At 44.2% G+C, this 22,015-nt stretch overlaps 1 protein-coding gene across 1 annotated transcript in view; it reads right to left on the reverse strand.

Moving 5' to 3' along the window:
- Positions 1-319: 319 nt before the first annotated feature.
- The window catches only part of LOC135508855 (calcium-dependent secretion activator 1-like), a 51,844-nt gene continuing 30,148 nt past the window's right edge, over positions 320-22,015 (reverse strand). Inside the window, exon 2 of the mRNA XM_064929059.1 lies at positions 320-475. Coding sequence (XP_064785131.1) covers positions 320-475 — 156 coding nt within the window. The remainder of the gene's footprint in view (positions 476-22,015) is intronic.

Genomic DNA, 22,015 nt, shown 5'->3' on the forward strand with positions numbered 1-22,015 from the left:
AAACTGCCCATATGAGTGAAATGACCTCTCACCCTCTCCAGGCAGACTGTGGGAGTGAGGGTGGCCACATAACTGATATTAAGTGGGAGAGAAAAAGCCTTTATCGAGATTGCACCACTGACACCTGTGGTTTTCTTTGACAAGTTGAATGGGTGAGTCGTGCGAAATTGAAAAACACAAGAGGTAAGGCCCTTCTTCTAAAGAACATCTGCTAGACAGTACAGCTAAAAATAACAACTGCTTGGCAAACAAGTGTGGTCATTTTGGAGAATTGCAACCCTTACTGGACTCCAGGCAGTACAGCATACCACAATGGAAGCTAGTCATTTTTGGCGCACGGGTGAGGTGGGTGAGCTCTTGCCTCATAGTAGCTGCGCACGGCGTTGCAGAAGGCCTCGTCCGCCACCATCTGTGTGTCCCCGTTCAGGAAGGCCTGGAAATGATCCTGTACCGCCTGCAGCTGCTGCTTATTCAGCTGAGAGAGAGAGAGAGACAGTGCTGTTAGAAACTGACATAAGCTGTCATTACTAGCTATTATAAACACCCTCATGTAGGCCTTGTGGTAGAGACTTCAAGAAAGCACAATAGGAACATACATTCATTCAGAAAGGAAAATAATAATAAAATAAAAAATCCTTCATTGTCTTCCTTTATTTTCTGTTTGGCACATTCAATTTATTTGCAGAGTAGTACTACTCTGTGACAAGACTTCAAGTGCCTGAAATGCTTTTGAATGGAATTTAACTATTGTGTATTTTCTGCAGTTTCCCTTTTAGTCATGGTAGAGGCTTTGGGTGCTTGACAACCAATTCAGAGTGTTGATGGAATGATGAATCTACTTCGCCATATCATGGCAATAAGTGGAATGAACTATTTCCCAGAAGAAACCATTGCAAGAATAGAACCCCCAAAACACAGAGGCAACCATTTCAAAAACGCCATCAGTCCTTATCATTCTTGTTCAGAGATTCTCTAATGATTACTATTGGTGTCCTAAGGCAATGCTTTTTGCCAACATGTTGTTTTCATAACAAAAAATAATAAAACATAGTAGCTTTCTCTTTCTCTGCCATTGCATATGTATGAGGGCAGAGGCAGTCTTCTTCCCATTGACAGTAGCACTGTGACTGCAAGCTACAAAAACATAAATCAAATAAATATTGATGTTTCTTACTGAGACAATGTGGACAGCGACTTTATCTCCCGCCTCCAGCCCCAGTGTGAGAAGCCTTGTTCCAAAATTGGTTTTCCACAACATAAGCAACTTGTGTGTTTAGCCTTTCAAGTGTGGCTACTAGCAAGCTGGAGGAATGCAGATGTACGAGTGGTCATTGTTATTCCTAGTCTTTAAAAACCGTTTAGCTCCAAGTCTTATCTCCTCATTTTCAATAGGAATGCTCTGACAAAAGTGAGTCAGCTGAAATGAAAGCACTGCAATGAAAAGGGGCAACTTTGTTAGCAACCTGATTGTTGATAGCCTCTTTGATTAGGGATGGTAATATGAGAGAGAAAGAGAGACAGAGAGAAAAAAATAAAATAATGGGTGTGTGTATGCCCAAAAAAAGTACTTGGCCATAGGGTGGCCTCTAGAAAAAGTGTGACGCAAAGCACTGCAACTTGAGTCTAACATGGGGTGACAAAGCCCTGGAGCAAGGTGCTCTGACATTGTCTTCATTGGTACCTCTCTACCAAACAGCCTCTCTTCACTGAGAAATAAGAGAGTCTGACAGAACAGGTCAATCCAAGGGATACTGTTCTCTGGACAAGGCCTCTAAGAGAGGTACAGACATAAATTGAGCTGAAACTCAACAGGCAGATTTCACGTAACAGAGATCGGTCTTCTCTTGGAGGTCACCTCCATTTCATGGCGGGACACATTTGTCAGTGGGAACCGTTATTGATGCATCACCTGTCAATAGGGCGTAACTGTGAAGTTACACAAACAAGCATAATAACAGTATAATGTTTAGGAGCCATGATCCGTTATGAACGTTCATATCAAGACTCATAATTCATCACCATGCATTACACACAGGTGGCAGATAAATAGTGTTCCAGATTACATGACTAGGAAAAATGATGTTTCAACAGGTTGGGAGTGTATTTTCCAGTGGAATGTACAATGTTCATCTCCACTGAACCTGAGAATGTGTGTAGAGTGGGGTGGGAGGTGTGCACTGAGGTGTCAGTCTGTCTGTGTGTGTGTGTGAATGTATTCGAATCACAAAGTCTTCCTCTCCTCAGAAACTCCACAGATCATTCAGAACAATTAAAAGCTTGTTTGGCAACCAGCAATTCCCTCAGGGTAGCAGATCAATAGACACAGCCAGGTGTGTCAGTCAGCTCAATGTCAGTCACTAATGCATTGCCCAGTGGTCCTTTCCATGTGGAAAATACTAAGTTGTGTGTGTGTGGCAGAATGAGGCTAATCTCCTGGGCATTAAAGGCTCTTATATCAACCTGTTTGTCCATGGCTGCCAGACTGAACGGACATACCTGCAAGAACCATGTGTTAGCAACAGATATAACAACCTTTCCCTGTGTCACCTTGGGCATGTATTTACTCACTCTTAGCAGAGCTCCATGTCGCCAAGACAAAGTTGCATCTGGCCTGCCTCCCGAAAAACAGCATTTAGCCATTTGACGCCACTGGTTTGATACTTCTTTCCACAAATGGAGTCGGCTGCATGGTCCTTCTGAGAGCCATTATGAAAGCTAATGGAGCGCGCACTTGTGACATCAGAGGACGCCAGAAGCAGTTTCCACTGTGGAGAGCCATCCCTTTCATTCACTCTCTATTTCTCCTCTCCATTTCCACACTTTCCCATTGTCTCCTACAGCCTTGCTCCATCTCTGTACGTTGTACATTTTCAGTGTACAAAAGCTATTTATCGATCTTTCTATCCACACATTTTTTCACCCTTTCTACACCTTTCTCAACAAAGCCTTTTTTCTTCTCTCTCACATTCACCTCATCCATTCTGTAAATCCCCTACCAACCCCTGCCCTTTACCTCTGCTTTCATGCCTCCCTCGCCTCTCTATTTCACGATCACGCAATCCCTCTCTGCAATCTCTCCTGCTCCATCACTACACACTGAGTTTACCCCCTAACCCCCCCCCCTTTTCCCCCAGAACAGCCTCAATTGGTCAAGGGCATGGACTCTACAAGGTGTTGAAAGCGTTCCACAGGGATGCTGGTCCATGTTAACTCCAATGCTTCCCACAGTTGTGTCAACTTGGCTGGATGTCCTTAGGGTGGTGGACCATTCTTGATACACACAGGAAGCTGTTGAGCGTGTTAAACCCAGCAGTGTTGCACATCTTGACACAAGCCGGTGCACCTGGTACCTACTACCATACCACATTCAAAAAGGCACTTACACCTTTTGTCTTGCCCATTCACCCTCTGAATGGCACACATACACAATCCATGTCTCAATGCATAATGAATGGCACACATACACAATCCACAATCAATGCATAAAAATCTTTCTTAACCTGTCTCCTCCCCTTCATCTACACAGACATCAATAAGGGATCATACAGTAGCCTTCACCTGGTCAGTCTGTCATGGAAAGAGCAGGTGTTCTTAAGCAGGTGTTCTCAGTGTACATTCTTTTAATTTTCTCAAGTGGGACATGGGTAGATAGGAATAGATTATGGTATTAAATATACTGATAAGTGTATGTTAAGAATGAGGAGGAAGCATTGTTGTGTTGATATGTGGTAAGGAACTGTTCTAGCGACAGACCAGTCTGTGTCAGACAAGGAAGACAGAAAATACATCCGCCCTAGGAAACCATAACCATAATAAAAATTTATTTTATTTGCTTCTTTTTTTTTTTAAAGTTGTCTTTTCAGGCCATGGTTGGCCCCTTACTGAAATGTTATAAATGTTACATGTTTCAAGAATGAAACTGTGCCAACACACACACACACACCTGCCCATCTGTAGTATGGAAAAGTGTGATAAGTATGCAGGGTTTTCAGTGTTTGCCAGATGCCGGTGTGCTCCATGCCCGCCTTCCTTCTGGGTTCTCTCTCCACTTCGTCTTCATTAGTCTCAGAGCACAGCAGGGCATGGTGGGTGGACCTGCTCCACTACAGTCCGGACATTTAATTGAGTAATTGTGTGTTGCCTGCCCTGCGTCTGTCTGAGAGCAGCAAAGATGAATGTGTTCTATTGTGATCTGAACACACACACACTCGCAGGCAGATGCTGCGATGACAGCAGGCCACGTCTGTATGTGTGCACACAGCTATTTACGGATATTGCGGGGACCAGAGGTAACAGTTTTCCTCTATCCTAGCGGAAGATAGTGTTACAGTCTAACACACACACTCTTCTTTTTCACCCCTCTATTGGTAACAGCGTGTTGACTGCACCCCACTCAGTGCATGACATCGCCAAGCATCGTCATGGCAACATCAGTTCCATCGCATGGCAAGTAAGGTTGTGACGATACCAGTATCTCAATATTTTTTCCATGGATTTTTTTTAACATGAAGCAGACCGAAGTCATTGGTCCTTTTAAAAACCTGCTGTACATACAGTGCCTTGCGAAAGTATTCGGCCCCCTTGAACTTTGCGACCTTTTGCCACATTTTCTTTAAAAAGTTTGAAATATCCAATAAATGTCGTTCCACTTCATGATTGTGTCCCACTTGTCCCATGATTGTGTCCCATTCTTCACAAAAAAAATACAGTTTTATATCTTTATGTTTGAAGCCTGAAATGTGGCAAAAAGTCGCAAAGTTCAAGGGGGCCGAATACTTTCGCAAGGCACTGTACACACACACACACACACACACACACAATTGTGTGCTATAACTTGAAAAATGAATGGTGACATAATTATGTTTACAACATTCGGGCTGTTTTTCTAAAGAAGTTAAATCCGCTTTGTATTTTGCTTCCATGCCACGATATTAACAAGTATTGAGATACTGGTATAGACCTTAAACTCTAACAGTTTCAAAGCCACCCGATAGTGAAATCCCAGAGTGGTTTTTATTCCTCTCCAGCAACTGAGTTAGGAAGGACGCCTGTATATTTGTAGAGACTGGGTGTATTGATGCACCATCGAAAGTGTAATTAATAACTTTACTATGCAAAGGGATATTCAATGTCTGCTTTTTTAGATTTTTACCCATCTACCAATAGGTGACCTTCTTTGCAAGGCATTGGAAAACCTCCCTGGTCTTTGTAGTTGAACCTGGGTTTGACATTCACTGCTCGACTGGGGGGACCTTATAAATAATTGTATTTGTGGGGTACAGAGATAGGAGAAAACTGCATGTAAATGTGGTCAGTTTACATGCACAGTTTTCTCCTATCTCTGTACCCCGCAAATACAATGCCTTGCAAAGGTCACCAATATCCCGTAATTAAATCGGAATACTCTAGTATTCTGTTTATGAGTTGACGCATAAAAATATATAATATCCCATTTACAATAGACCGAAAAAGCTTGTATTCCGGTTATGAGAAACCCGAATAATATGCTGACCTTAGAAGGGATACTGTGGCATGTAAACATTTTATCCCATTTACTGTTTTTTTGCGGTCTGCACAGGCTCAGTTGTCATGGGTGTTGTGTGATGATGTTGTCATCTGATTGTCAAACAAATCACGTCAAAAAGTAGGCACTCTGCACAGTTTGATCCACCATAATAATTTATTTTGCTGATACCAGTAGACTATACGGTCCAGTACGGAGTAAGTTATTCACCCCCAATTTAGACAGGTTTCTGCTTATAAGTTTTCGACATTTGGTAGGCCATGTTATAATTTCTGACATTTGGTAGAGCATTTGTTTGCCAACTATAGTTAGATAGATACATGCAGGTTCTCTTCTGTCATAACTTGTTGACCCAGAAGACTAAATAAAGTAGTGCTCACCAGAAAAATGTCTTACAACGACAGAATGAATGCATTAGTAATCAAGTTAACACTGGTAAAGTTGTCTGTTTCATTTAGGGACTGGGAAGAAAACACAAAAACTACAAAACAGTCGAATGATTGGTCCTGCGCAAAATGTCCAATTGTCATCAGTTTGACAGGTTTTATGGAAATGAAAAGTTCAGAAAACGATGAAACACGCTTCTGATAAGACTTCAGTTGGTCTTTGGTGCATATTTTATGTTGTTGAAATACTGTCTGCTTGCATAACAGTGTCAAAGAGAACACAAGAAAGAAATCCTATTTCTCCACTTCTATTTCTGAGACAAATATAACATCGGTTGTATAATTTCACTGAAAGAAATGCATTATTCTGCAGGAGTTAATATTATATTAGGCTACATGTGAGAGGTTATATGTTATGAACTTGAGTGAAGACCCAAAAGCGGTTTTAACAGAAAACAGAGTTCTTTAATGAAAAACAGGAATGGCATAAATCCTCTTCCAACGTTGTCAGCGGAACAAAAAGAACGTTAGTATAGTGCAGGATGCATCTGCCAGGCAGACTCCGACAGGACAGGACAAGGTGGAAGCAAACGAGACGACAGCTTGCTTCTGGCATCAAAAACACAAACAAGAATCAGACACTGAAAGTAGCAGGAACAGAGAGAGAAATAGAGACCTAATCAGAGGGGGAAGAGAGAACAGGTGGGGAAAGGGTGAATGAGCTAGTTAGGGAAGATGTAGAACAGCTGAAGAATGAGAGACAGAGAAGGTAACCTAAAAAGACCAGCAGAGAGAGACAGAATGAAGAGAAAGGACAGGAACAGACATAACAAGACATGACAGTACCCCCCACTCACCGAGCGCTCCTGGCGCACTCGAGGAGGAAACCTGGCGGCAACGGAGGAAATCATCGATCAGCGAACGGTCCAGCACGTCCCGAGAGGGAACCCAACTCCTCTCCTCAGGACCGTACCCCTCCCAATCCACTAGGTACTGATGACCACGGCCCCGAGGGCGCATGTCCAAAATCTTACGAACCCTGTAGATGGGTGCGCCCTCGACAAGGATGGGGGGAGGGACGAGCGGGGGCGCGAAGAACGGGCTTAACACAGGAGACATGGAAGACCGGGTGAACGCGACGAAGATAGCGCGGGAGAATAAGTCGCACTGCGACAGGATTAATGACCTGAGAAATACGGAACGGACCAATGAACCGCGGGGCCAACTTGCGAGAAGCTGTCTTAAGGGGAAGGTTCTGAGTGGAGAGCCAATTTGACCGCAACAATATCTAGGACTCTTGGTCCTACGTATTAGCGGCCCTCACAGTCTTATTACGGCAAAGTGCCGACCTGACCCCCTTCCAGGTGCGCCGCAACGCTGGACAAAAGCCTGAGCGGAGGGGACGCAGGATCGGCGAGCTGAGAACAGCGGAGGCTGGTACCCGAGGCTACTCTGAAAAGGGGATAGACCGGTAGTTGTTATGCCCAGGGGAGCTGTTCTGACCAAGACGCAGGGTTACGAAAAGAAAGACTCGTAAAATGCGACCAACAGTCTGATTGGCCCGTTCGGCTTGACCGTTAGACTGGGGATGAAAGCCGGACGAGAGACTGACGGAAGCCCCAATCAAACGGCAAAACTCCCTCCAAAATTGAGACGTGAACTGCGGGCCTCTGTCGGAAACGACGTCAGACGGAAGGCCATGAATTCGGAAAACATTCTCGATAATGATCTGAGCCGTCTCTTAGCAGAAGGGAGCTTATCGAGAGGAATGAAATGACTTAGAGAATCTATCGACAACCGTAAGAATAACTGTCTTCCCCGCTGATGAAGGCAGTCCGGTGATAAAATCTAAAGCGATGTGAGACCACGGTCGAGAGGGAATGGGAAGCGGTCTGAGACGGCCGGCAGGAGGAGAGTTCCCAGATTTAGTCTGCGCGCAGACCGAACAAGCGGCGACAAATCGACGCGCGTCACGTTCCCGAGTGGCCCACCAGAAACGCTGGCGAATGGAAGCAAAAACCCCGAACGCCGGGGTGGCCGGCTAACTTGGCAGAGTGGGCCCACTGAAGAACGGCCGGACGAGTAGGAACGGGAACGAACAGAAGGTTCCTAGGACAAGCTCGCGGCGACGGAGTGTGAGCGAGTGCTTGCTTTACCTGCCTCTCAATTCCCCAGACAGTCAACTCGACAACACGCCCCTCAGGGAGAATCCCATCGGGGTCGGTGGAGACCTCAGAAGAACTGAAGAGACGAGATAAAGCATCAGGTTTGGTGTTTTTTGAGCCCGGACGATAAGAAATAACAAACTCGAAACGAGCGAAAAACAGAGCCCAACGAGCCTGACGCGCATTAAGTCGTTTGGCTGAACGGATGAACTCAAGGTTCCTATGGTCAGTCCAAACGACAAAAGGAACGGTCGCCCTCCAACCACTGTCGCCATTCGCCTAGGGCTAAGCGGATGGCGAGCAGTTCGCGATTACCAACATCATAGTTACGTTCTGACGGCGATAAGCGATGAGAGAAAAACGCGCAAGGATGGACCTTGCCGTCAGAGAGAGAGCGCTGAGAAAGAATGGCTCCCACGCCCACCTCTGACGCGTCAACCTCAACAACAAACTGTCTAGAGATGTCAGGTGTAACAAGAATAGGTGCGGATGTAAAACGATTCTTAAGAAGATCAAAAGCTCCCTGGGCGGAAACGGACCACTTAAAGCACGTCTTAACAGAAGTAAGGGCTGTGAGAGGAGCTGCCACCTGACCGAAATTACGGATGAAACGACGATAGAAATTAGCGAAGCCCAGAAAGCGCTGCATCGACGCTGACTTTCAATGACAGCCTGGACCTTCGGGATCCATTAATGCCCTCAGCGGAAATAACGGAACCAAATGGACAGACATGAAAAGTGCACTTCTCAGCCTTCACATAAAGACAGTTCTCCAAAAGGCGCTGAGGAACGTGCTGAACATGAATCGAGAGAGACGGTGAAAAAATCAGGATATCGTCCATGTAAACGAAAACAAAAATGTTCAGCATGTTCAGGACGTCGTTAACTAGTGCCTGAAAGACATATAACGAGGCCGAAAGGAAGAACCCGGTATTCAAAGTGCCCTAACGGAGTGTTAAAGGTTCCACTCGTCCCCCTCCCTGATGCGCACAAGATGGTAGGCTACGAAGGTCCAATTTGGTGAAAAACCTGGCTCCCTGCAGGATCTCGAAGGCTGAAGACATAAGAGGAAGCGGATAACGATTCTTAACTGTTATGTCATTCATCGATAATCCACGCATGGGCGCAGGGACCCGTCCTTCTTCTGAACAAAAAAAAATCCGGCGGGAGAGGAGGAGGAGACTATTACCGGCGCGAGCGAAACCGACAAATAATCCTCGAGAGCCTTACGTTCGGGAGCCGATAGAGAGTCCCGGGGGAGTAGTTCCCGGAAGGAGATCAATTACAGTCATACGACCGGTGTGGAGGGAGAGAAGTGGCCTTGGAACGACTGAACACCGTGCGCAGATCGTGTTGTAGCCAGGCTCCTCCTGTGAAGAAGAGACAGAGGAAACAGGAGGGATAGCAGACATTAAACAGGTTACATGACAAGAAACATTCCAGGATAGGATAGTATTACTAGACCAATTATAGAAGGGTTATGGCGCACTAGCCAGGGATGACCCAAAACAACAGGTGTAAAAGGTGCGAAAAATTAAAAAAGAAACTATGATTACCAGAGACAGTGAGGGTTATCACGCTGAATCTTGGGGAGAGAACTACCATCTAAAGCGAACAAGTGGGCTCCCCTAACTGTCTGAGAGAATGTCATGTTAGCCCATCCATTCCGCCCCAGAGTTATCAAGGCACTGCAGGAAGCAGATGAACCGGGCCAGCGGAGATGGACCGGAAAGGTAGTTGATCCAGAAGGAGAGGCCTGAGTAGTTGCGCTCACCAGTAGCCCTCCTCTTACTGATGAGCTCTGGCTTTTACTGGACATGAGGTGACAAAATGACCAGCGGAGCCGCATATTTGGTTCCCTCTCCTTGGCCCGAGATGCGGATACCCCCCAGCTGCATAGGCTCAGCATCCGAGGCGGAGGAGGGTGGCAGTGATGCGGCAGGTGGCAGTGATGTGGAGAGGGGAGCAACGGAGAACGCAGCTCCTTTCCATCGGCGACGAAGATCAAAGTTTATATAGCGAGAGCTATTAAGGAGTCCAGACTTCCCGGGAGAGGATCTCATCCTTAATCGACGAGGAGTCCAGAAAACGAGCGAGCAAAGCCGGTTCCAGTCACTAGAGGCAGCGAGAGGCCTCAACAGAATAATCAGATCGTGACATAGGGAAGCCTCCTCGCCAAAAACAGAACGGTCAAAAACCCGTATCATAAAGTCCTATATTTGGCTACATCAGCCCTCGCCTCCCAGAGAGGTTAAGGAGAGAAATGACGTAGGCGATGCGGGCTGCGCTCCTACAGTCAGTGTTGTTCACTGAGTGAGGAATGGCACTCAGTTAACACGGCGGGTTGTTGATCCTGGCTCCGGAGACTCGGAAACCCTGGAATGATGAGAGGTTAGGGTCTCAACGGCATGTCGAGCCAGACAATTCCTCTCAGTGCCTAGCATCGCTCCCTGGATCTCGACGGCGGAGAAATGCCGCTGGGTCCATTCTTGGTCTGATTCTTCTGTTATGAACTTGAGTGAAGACCCAAAAGCGGTTTTGAAAACAGAGTTCTTTAATGAAAAACAGGAATGGCATAAATCCTCTTGTTGTCAGCGGAACAAAAAGAACGTTAGTATAGTGCAGGATGCATCTGCCAGGCAGTTAGGTAGCTTATTTGGCATCAAAAACACAAACAAGAATCAGACACTGAAAGTAGCAGGAACAGAGAGAGAAATTAATCAGAGGGGGAAGAGAGAACAGGTGGGGAAAGGGTGAATGAGCTAGTTAGGGAAGATGTAGAACAGCTGAAGAATGAGAGACAGAGAAGGTTAATGAAGAGAAAGGACAGACATAACAAGACATGACATTATAGGCCTACAGTCAGTGTTCATATGTCAGTTAATATTATATTTGGCTACATGTGAGAGGTTATAGGCCAACAGTCAGTGTTCATATGTCAGTTAATATTATATTTGGCTACATGTGAGAGGTTATAGGCCTACAGTCAGTGTCCATATGTCAGTTAATATTATATTTGGCTACATGTGAGAGGTTATAGGCCTACAGTCAGTGTCCAGATGTCAGTTAATATTATATTTGGCTACATGTGAGAGGTTATAGGCCTACAGTCAGTGTCCAGATGTCAGTTAATATTATATTAGGCTACATGTGAGAGGTTATAGGCCTACAGTCAGTGTCCATATGTCAGTTAATATTCCATTTAACCCATATTAACTTAAATTAGGTATATTGTGTTTATTCATGAAAACAGGGATACTCATGAGTGGGATATCAAAGTTGCATGTAAACAGCTTATCCCGAATAAGACCTTAAGCGAGAAATGAGCTACTATCCAGAATACTGTGCGAATGTAATTGAGGTCAAGTAGACTCAAGTTAAAACTGTAACTTGGTCACTCAGGAACATTCACGGTCTTCTTGGAAATCAACTCCAATGTAGATTTGGCCATGTATTTTAGGTTAGTGTCCTGCTGTTGGGTGAATAATCTTCAAGTGTCTGGTGGAAAGCAGACTGAACCAGGTTTTCCTCTAGGATTTTAATGTGGCATAAACACAACCAGTCATGACGTTGTTTTCATCTGATTGTCAAACAATCAATTCAAATAGCCCCTCCTGTAGGCTACCCTGCCACGTTCATCCACTCACAAAATAATTCCAGCATCCAAAACTCACAATTTGATGACTTTAAAAGCGACAGCATGTATTGTTTTGACATTCTGTGATTGTCAATAGGCCTCCTATACTTGTAGCCTGAATGAATACGTCCAACACGCTTTTCGGTCTCGGCCACTCCTCTCCGCCTTGGCAAAATATACAGTTGAAGTCATAAGTATACATACAAGGTTAGAGTCATTAAAACACGTTTTAGTTTTGGCAAGTCGGTTAGGACCTCTACAACAACAGACAGATTATTTCACTTAATCACAATTCCAGTGGGTCAGAAGATCACATATACTAAGTTGACTGTGCCTTTAAACAGCTTGGAAAATTCCAGATAATTTATCCGAAGCTTCTAAAGCCATGACATAATTATGTCAATTAGCCTGAGTCAATTGGAGGTGTAATCCTTCTCACCCCCCCCTTAAATGATTTAGATGCACTATTGTAAAGTGGCTGTTCCACTAGATGTCATAAGGTGAATTCACCAATTTGTAAGTCGCTCTGGATAAGAGCGTCTGCCAAATGACTTAAATGTAATGTTAAATGTACCTGTGGATGTATTTCAAGGCCTACCTTCAAACTCAGTGCCTCTTTGCTTGACATCATGGGAAAATCAAAAGAAATCAGCCAAGACCTCAGAAAAAAAGTTGTAGACCTCCACAGGTCTGGTTCATCCTTGGGAGAAATTTCCAAATGCCTGAAGTTACCACGTTCATCTGTACAAACAATTGTACGCAAGTATAAACACCATGGGAACACGCAGCTGTCATACCGCTCAGGAAGTAGACACGTTCTGTCTCCCAGAGATGAACATACTTTGGTGCGAAGTGCAAATCAATCCCAGAACAACAGCAAAGGACCTTGTGAAGATTCTGGAGTTAACAGGTACAAAAGCATCTATATCCACAGTAAAAAAAAGTCCAATATCGACATAACCTGAAAGGCCGCTCAGCAAGAAGAAGCCACTGCTCCAAAAACCACCATTAAAAAGGCTAGACTACACTTTGCAACTGCACATATGGACAAAGATCGTACATTTTAGAGAAATGTCCTCTGGTCTGATGAAACAAAAATAGAACTGTTTGGCCATAATGACCATTGTTATGTTTGGATGAAAAAAAGGGGAGGCTTGCAAGCCAAAGTACACCATCCCAACCGTGACGCACGGGAGTGGCAGCATCATGTTGTGTGGGTGTTTTGCTGAAGGAGGGACTGGTGCACTTCACAAAATAGATGGCATCATGAGGATGGAAAATTATGTGTATATATCGAAGCAGCATCTCAAGACATCAGTCAGGAAGTTAAAGCCTGGTCTCAAATGGGTCTTCCAAATGGACAATGACCCCAAGCACACTTTCAAAGTTGTGGCAAAATGGCTTAAGGACAACAAAGTCAAGGTATTGGAGTGGCTATCACAAAGCCCTGACCTCAAATGTATTTGGCTCAGGTGTATGTAAACTTCTGACTTCAACTGTAGTACCCTCCAAACTCGTCATTAAGATCGAGACCCTGGTTCTCGACCCCGCCCTGTGCAACTGGGTCCTAGACTTTGACGGGCCGCCCCCAGGTGGTGAAGGTAGGAAACAACATCTCCACCACCACTGATCCTGAACACTGGGGCCCCCAAGGGTGCATTCTCAGCCCTCCTATACTCCCTGTTCACCCAACTCAGTCATCAAGTTTGCAGACGGCACTAGAGTGGTAGGCCTGATTACCAACAACAACGAGACAGCCTACAGGGAGGTGAGGGCCCTCGGAGTGTGGTGTCAAGAAAATAACCTCTCAATGTAAACAAAACAAAGGAGATGAACCCCCCCCTAATCCACAGACGGGACAGCAGTGGAGAAGGTGGAAAGTTTTAAGTTCCTCGGCATACACATCACAGATAAACTGAAATGGTCCACCCACATAGACCGTGTGATGAATAAGGCGCAACAGCGCCTCTTCAACCTCAGGAGGCTGAAGACATTTGGCTTGTCATCTAAAACACTCAAACCTTTACAGATGCACAGTCAAGAGCATCCTGTCGGGCTGTATCATCGCCTGGTACTGCAATTGCACCGCCCTCAACTGCAAGGCTCTCCAGAGGTTAGTGTGGTCTGCACAAAGCATCTCCCGGGGCAAAATGTGCTTTGAAAGTCTGGTCATGGCTCACATCAACAGCATCCTCGCGGACACCCTAGACCCACTCCAGTTCGCATACCGCCCCAACAGATCCACAGATGACGCAATCCACTCTGCCCTTTCTCACCTGGACAAAAGGAACACCTATGTGAGAATGCTGTTCATTGACTACAACTCACGTGTTCAACGCCATAGCGCCCTCAAAGCTCATCACTGAGGTAAGGACTCTGGGACTAAACACCTCCCTCTGCAACTGGATCCTGGACTTCCTGACGGGCCGCCCCCTCGTGGTAAGAGTAGGCAACACCTGCCACGCTGATCCTTAACACTGGGGCCCCTCAGGGGTGTGTACTTAGTCCCCTCCTGTATTCCCTGTTCACCCACGACTGCGTGGCCAACCACGACACCAATACCATCATTAAGTTTGCTGACAACACAACAGTGGTAGGCCTGATCACCGACAACGATGAGACAGCCTATAGGGAGGAAATCAGAGAACTGGCAGGTGTGGTGCCAGGACAACAACCTCTCCCTCAATGTGAGCAAGACAAAGGAGCTGATCGTGGACTACAGGAAAAGGCAGGCCGAACAGGCCCCCATTAACATTGACGGGGCTGTAGTGTAGCGGGTCGAGAGTTTCAAGTTCCTTGGTGTCCACATCACCAACAAACTATCATGGTCCAAACATACCAAGACAGTTGTGTAGAGGGCATGACAAAACCTTTTCCCCCTCAGGAGACTGAAAAGATTTGGCATGGGTCCCCAGATCCTCAAAAGGTTCTACAGCTGCACCATCGAGAGCATCCTGACCAGTTGCATCACCGTCTGGTATGGCAGCTGCTCAGCATCTGACCAGTACATCACTGGGGCCACGCTTCCTGCCATCCAGGACCTATATATTAAGCGGTGTCAGAGGAAAGTCCAGAAAATTGTCAGAGAGTCACCAAAGTTAGACTGTTTTCTCTGCTACCACACGGCAAGCAGTATCAGAGTGCCAAGTCTAGGACCAAAAGGCTCCTCAACAGCTTTTACCCCCAAGCCATTAGACTGCTGAACAATTCATAAAAATTGCAAACGGACAATTTACATTGACACCCCCCCCCCTTGTACACTGCTGCTACTCGCTGTTTGTTTGTTATCACTTTTATATCTTTGTTATTCATAGTCACTTTGCCCCCACCTACATGTACAGATTACCTCAACTAGCCTGTACCCCTGCACACTGACTCGGGACCGGTGGCCCCTATATATAGCCTTGTTATTGTTATTCTTATTGTGTTACTTTTTATTATTACTTTTTATTTTAGCCTACTTGGTAAATATGTTCTTCTTCTTGAACTGCACTGTTGGTTAAGAGCTTGTAAGTAAGCATTTCATGGTAAAGTATACACTTGTATTCGGCGCATGTGGCAAATAAAGTTTTATTTGATTTTGATTTGAAACTACCTGCCCTCTAGGACACCTACATCACCCGATATCACAGGAAAGCCAAAAAGATCACCAAGGACAACAACCACCCGAGCCACTGCCTGTTCACGCTGCTATCATCCAGAAGGCAAGGTGAGTACAGGTGCATCAAAGCTGGGCCCGAGAAACTGAAAAACAGCGTCAATCTCAAGGCCATCAGACTGTTAAACATCACTAACATAGAGAGGCTGCTGCCAACATACAGAGTCAAATCGCTGGCTAAAAAAACAAAATGGTTCAGTTTGAGGCCATGTGGCGGAGAATAATATGGGCCTTGGAGTTGGGGGAGGGGGGTGAGCAGGTAGGTCTGGGCAGTGGTGATGTGGATGTTTGTGTGTGTCTGTATGTTGTCGTTTGTATGCTGATGTTTTGTAAAAAAAAAAGAAAAGAAAACAAATTTTAAAAAGGAAAGGAGGTGAAAAAAGAGGAAAATATGTGAGGAAAGGAACTTGGGGAAGGAAGGATTAATAGCAAGATGTGGGGTGTGAGAGAGGAAGTTAGGGAAGGACGAGGATCACAGCAAGAAAAAGATAAGGTGGAGGGAAAGAGTGAATGTTTGATTGAGGTGATGTGAGGGAGATGGTTCCTTTTAATGGTCGCTGATTGGTAAAGCCAGAGGCAGAATTAGACTCGCCTAGACCACAGCAGGCAATGGAGAAGACGAGGCAAAAGGGGCAGAGAAGTAAAGGAGAGGGAAAAGGAAACTGATGATAGTTGAGGTAGAGGAGAAAGAAAAAGACTGGAAAGAATAGGGGAGGAGAGCAAGAGGTGAGAACACGAAAAAGAACAACGAGGAGAGAACCGGAGATGAGAATGAGAGAAGAGACGGGGACAGGGAGATTGCACCAGCGACTTGGCTGGATAGAAATAGAACATGGGATGTTGGATAGAGCAGTCCACCGAGGCTGTTTGAATCAATTGATCCTCACTGTGACAGAGAAGTTGAAGACTCTTATTACAATTGCCAATCTTATTGCACACCTCGGCAAAAGGATCCAATCCATAATCCTTTATCATCAACAAATACATTCTATTTTCACCTCCAAGGTTTGGCACAGAGCCAATCTCATTATGACAGGAGGTCCACAGAGGACCTGCAAAAGAATTTAGCTACCTATCACAACAATTCCTAACTAGTCCAATCTGAGTGTGTTATTGGAGTGACTAGGCAAGGTGCAAGGTGGACAATGCAGTTGAACAATATCTTCCATTTCAGTCCGCCCACTCCCCCCACCCACAAACACACACAATTATAGAGCTCTCCCATTATGCATGAGTGGAATTGAGAATGGTATCGTAAGTGAGGGGACTGTGGAAACTCAAGAGTTTGGGGTTGACCACAGGGGCATTGTGGGGATCAAACAGAAGATTACAGCATGTGTAGAAGCTGGTCTCCCATGTAAGACAGGTGGACGAGAGAGGAAAGGGACTTGGAAATGAGAGAGGGAGCAAAAGAAGATGCAAAAAAATAAAGCAATGGGAGGGAGGGACACTGAGTGCTAGTATCAAAAGCATAATTTCTGAGTTGTAAAAGTTGGAGAGATTGGAGTGCTTACAACTCTGTCCATGTTCAAGCAGAGACAATTACTCAGGCAGTATGAGGTTCTACATTGTAGAATAATAGTGAAGACATCAAAAATATGATATAACAGATACGGATTCGTATAGTAACCAAAATAAGTGTTAAACAAAATATATTTTAGATTCTTCAAAGTAGCCACCCTTTGCCTTGATAACACCTTTGCACACTCTTGGTATTCTCTCAATCAGCTTCATGAGGTAGTCACCTAGAATGCATTTCAATTAACAGGTGTGCCTTGTTCAAAGTTAGTTTGTGGAATTTCTTTCCTTCTTAATGCGTTTGAGCCAATCAGTTGTGTTGTGACAAGGTAGGGGTGGTATACAGAAAATAACCCTATTTGGTAAAAGACCAAGTCGGTATTATGGCAAGAACAGCTCAAATAAACAAAGAGAAATGACAGTCCATCATTACTTTAAGACATTAAGGTCAGTCAATATGGAACATTTCAAGTACTTTGAAAGTTTCATCAAGTGCAGTCGCAAAAAACAACAAGAGCTATGATGAAACTGGCTCTGTTGAGGACCGCCACAGGAAACGAAGACACAGAGTTACCTCTGTTGCAGAACATAAGTTCATTAGAGTTACCAGTCTAAGAAATTGCATCCCAAATAAATACTTCATAGAGTTTAAGTAACAGACACATCTCAACATCAACTGTTCAGAGGAGACTGCGTGAATCAGGCCTTCATTATCGAATTGCTGCAAAGAAACCAATGCTAAAGGACACCAATAATAAGAAGAGAATTGCTTGGGCCAAGAAACACTTTGGTTTGATGAGTACCCTATTTGAGATTTTTGATTCCAACCTCCGTGTCTTTGTGAGACACAGAGTAGGCGAGATTCTTCAAATAGCCACCCTTTGCATTGATGACAGCTTGGCATTCTCTCAACCATGACAAAAGTGATCATTATATATTAAAGGGAAATTTCACAGCTGTTATTTCACTCATCAATGACAAAAGCGATCAAATAATATTAAAGGGAGATTTCATCTCTGTTATTTCACTTTATATGCCCATTAATATGTTATTAACATGTGTCACAAAGAGAATTTCCTCACTACACGCAAATACAAGCATTTCTGCATCTCCCGGATAGAAATCTATATATCTATATTTCCTGGTTGTAAGCTAACCACAATATGCAGATTTCATAGCGATTTCAAGACATAGTACCGCCCCGGGGCAGGTGGATCCAGTCAGAGAGGAAGAGGCGAATCGAGAAGGTCCACTCTCACTAAAATCTGTCCAAAATAAGCCCAATACATTTCTATTAGAGGTCGATCGATTAATTGTAATGGCCGATTAATTAGGGCCGATTTCAAGTCTTCATAATCGGAAATTTTGGATGGCGATTTTTTTATTATTATTATTTTTTACACCTTTATTTAATATTTATTTAACTAGGCAAGTCAGTTAAGAACACATTCTTATTTTCAATGACGGCCTAGGAATGGTGGGTTAACTGCCTTGTTCAGGGGCAGAACGACAGATTTTTACCTTGTCAGCTCAGGGATTCAATCTCGCAACCTTACGGTTAACTAGTCCACCGCTCTAACTACCTGCCTTACGAGCAGTTGCTAGCTAGCATTAAACTTAATCAATCATAAATCACTGGTTATAACTACACATGGTTGATGATATTACTAGTTTATCTAGCATGTCCTGCATTGCATATAATCGATGCAGTGCGCATTCGCAAAAAAGGACTGTCGTTCGTCCAACGTGTACCTAACCATAAACACCAATGCCTGTCTTAAAATCAATACACAGAAGTATATATTTTTAAACCTGCATATTTAGCTAAAAGAAATCCAGGTTAGCAGGCAATATTAACCATATGAAATTGTGTCACTTCTCTTTCCGTTCATTGCACGCAGAGTCAGGGTATATGCAACAGTTTGGGCCGCCTGGCTCATTGCGAACTAATTTGCAAGAATGTTACGTAATTATGAAATAACATTGAAGGTTGTGCAATGTAACATGAATATTTAGACTGATGGATGCCACCCGTTAGATAAAATATGGAACGGTTCCGTATTTCACTGAAAGAATAAACGTCTTGTTTTAGAGATGATAGTTTCCGGATTCGACCATATTAAATGACCTAAGGCTCGCATTTCTGTGTGTTATTATGTTATAATTAATTCTATGATTTGATAGAGCAGTCTGACTGAGCGATGGTAGGCAGCAGCAGGCTCATAACATTCATTCAAACAGCACTTTTGTGCGTTTTGCCAGCAGCTCTGCTGTTTATGACTTCAAGCCTATATCAACTCCCGAGATTATGCTGGTGTAACAATGTGATGTGAAATGGCTAGTTAGCTGGGTGCGCGCTAATAGCGTTTCAAACGTCACTCGCTCTGAGACTTGGAATAGTTGTTCCCCTTGCTCTGCATGGGTAACACTGCTTCAAGGGTGGCTGTTGTCGTTGTGTTCCTGGTTCGAGCCCAGGTAGGAGCGAGGAGAGCACACGGAAGCTATATTGTTGCACTGGCAATACTAAAGTGCCTATAAGAACATCCAATAGTCAAAGGTATATGAAATACAAATGGTATAGAGAGAAATAGTCCTATAATTCCTATAATAACTACAACCTAAAATATTGAAGACTCATGTTAAAAGGAACCACCAGCTTTCATATGTTTTCATGTTCTGAGCAAGGAACTTAAATGTTTGCTTTCTTACATGGCACATATTGCACTTAAATTTTCCTCTCTAACACTTTGTTTTTGCATTATTTTAACTAAACTGAACATGTTTCATTTATTTGAGGCTAAATTAACTTTATTGGTGTGTTATATTAAGTTAAAATAAGTGTTAATTCAGTATTGTTGTAATTGTCATTATTACAAATACATTTCTTCTTTTTTTAAATTATTTAAATAAATCGGTCAACCTCTAGCTTCTATGGGCTTATTTTGGACCTAAGCTTGTTGCCTGCATCTCGTGATTATATACAGATCTATGATCCAGTTGTTGTGGAGAAATATCAACATTTTTGCCAACTCTTTCAGCCAGATGACTTCAAAACGTAACTCAAGTCTCAAATGATGGGGTAACCAGGTTGTTGAACATTGAAAAGTGATGCTATTCCATCGAATTTCACCTTCATATCAAAGAGGAAGGCATCCTTGATTTCATGCATGTTAACATCAGAAGCCTCCTCCCTAAGTTTGTTTTACTCACTGCTTTAGCACACTCCACCAACCCTGATGTCCTTGCCGTGTCTCAATCCTGGTTTAGGAAGGCCAACAAAAATCCTGAGGTTTCCATACCAACCTACAACATTTTCAGTCAAGATAGAACTGCCAAAGGGGGAGGAGTTACAATCTACTGCAGAGATGGCTAGCAAAGTTCTGTCATACTTTCGAAGTCTATGCCTAAACAGTTCGAGCTTCTAATTTAAAAAATGAATCTTTCCAGAAATAAGCCTCTCACTGTTGCTGCCTGTTATAGACACCCCTCAGATCCCAACTGTGCCCTGGACACCATATGTGAATTGATTGCCCCCCCATCTAGCTTCAGAGTTCGTTCTGTTTGGTAACCTCAACTGGGATAGGCTTCACACCCCAGCAGTCCTACAATCTAAACTAGATGCCCTCAATCTCACACAAATTATCAAGGAAACCACCAGGTACAACAAATCCGTAAACATGGGCACCCTCATAGATATTATCCTAACCAACTTGCCCTCCAAATACACCTCTGCTGTTTTAAATCAGGATCTCAGCGATCACTGCCTCATTGCCTGCATCCGCGGTCAAACGACCACCCCTCATCACTGTCAAACGCTCCCTAAAACACTTCTGCGAGCAGGCCTTTCTAAATCGACCTGGCCCGGGTATCCTGGAAGGGTATTGACCTCATCCCATCAGTCGATGATGACTGGTCGTTCTTTAAAAAGTAATTTCCTCACCATCTTAAATGAACATGCTCCTTTTAAAAAATGTAGAACTAAGAACAGATATATTCCTTGGTTCACTCCAGACCTGACTGCCCTTGACCAGCACAAAAACATCCTGTGGCGGACTGCAATTGCATCGAATCGTCCCTGTGATATGCAACTGTTCAGGGAAGTCAGGAACCAATACACACAGTCAGTCAGGAAAGCAAAGGCCAGCTTTTTCAAACAGAAATTTGCATCAAACTCCAAAACGTTTTGGGACACTAAAGTCCATGGAGAACAAGAGCACCCCCTCCCAGCTGCCCACTGCACTGAGGCTAGGCAACACGGTCACCACCGATAAATCCATGATAATTGAAAATTTCAATAAGCATTTCTCCACGGCTGGCCATGCTTTCCTCCTGGCAACCCCAACATCGGCCAACAGCTCCGCACCCCCCGCAGCTACTTGCCTGAGCCTCCCCAGCTTCTCCTTCACCCAAATCCAGACAGCAGATGTTCTGAAAGAACTGCAAAACCTGGACCCAAATAAATCAGCTGGGCTAGACAATCTGGACCCACTCTTTATAAAATGATCCACCACCATTGTTGCAACCCATATTACCAGTCTGTTCAACCTCTCTTTCGTATCGTCCAAGATCCCTAAAGATTGGAAAGCTGCCGCGGTCATCCCCCTCTTCAAAGTGGGTGAGACTCTAGACCCAAACTGTTATAGACCTACAGTGCCTTGCGAAAGTATTCGGCCCCCTTGAACTCTGTGACCTTTTGCCACATTTCAGGCTTCAAACATAAAGATATAAAACTGTATTTTTTTGTGAAGAATCAACAACAAGTGGGACACAATCATGAAGTGGAACAACATTTATTGGATATTTCAAACTTTTTTAACAAATCAAAAACTGAAAAATTGGGCGTGCAAAATTATTCAGCCCCTTTACTTTCAGTGCAGCAAACTCTCTCCAGAAGTTCAGTGAGGATCTCTGAATGATCCAATGTTGACCTAAATGACTAATGATGATAAATACAATACACCTGTGTGTAATCAAGTCTCCGTATAAATGCACCTGCACTGTGATAGTCTCAGAGGTCCGTTAAAAGCGCAGAGAGCATCATGAAGAACAAGGAACACACCAGGCAAGTCCAAGATACTGTTGTGAAGAAGTTTAAAGCCGGATTTGGATACAAAAAGATTTCCTAAG

Source organism: Oncorhynchus masou, chromosome 22 (genome assembly GCF_036934945.1).
Source record: "Oncorhynchus masou masou isolate Uvic2021 chromosome 22, UVic_Omas_1.1, whole genome shotgun sequence".
NCBI classification, from domain to species: domain Eukaryota; kingdom Metazoa; phylum Chordata; class Actinopteri; order Salmoniformes; family Salmonidae; genus Oncorhynchus; species Oncorhynchus masou.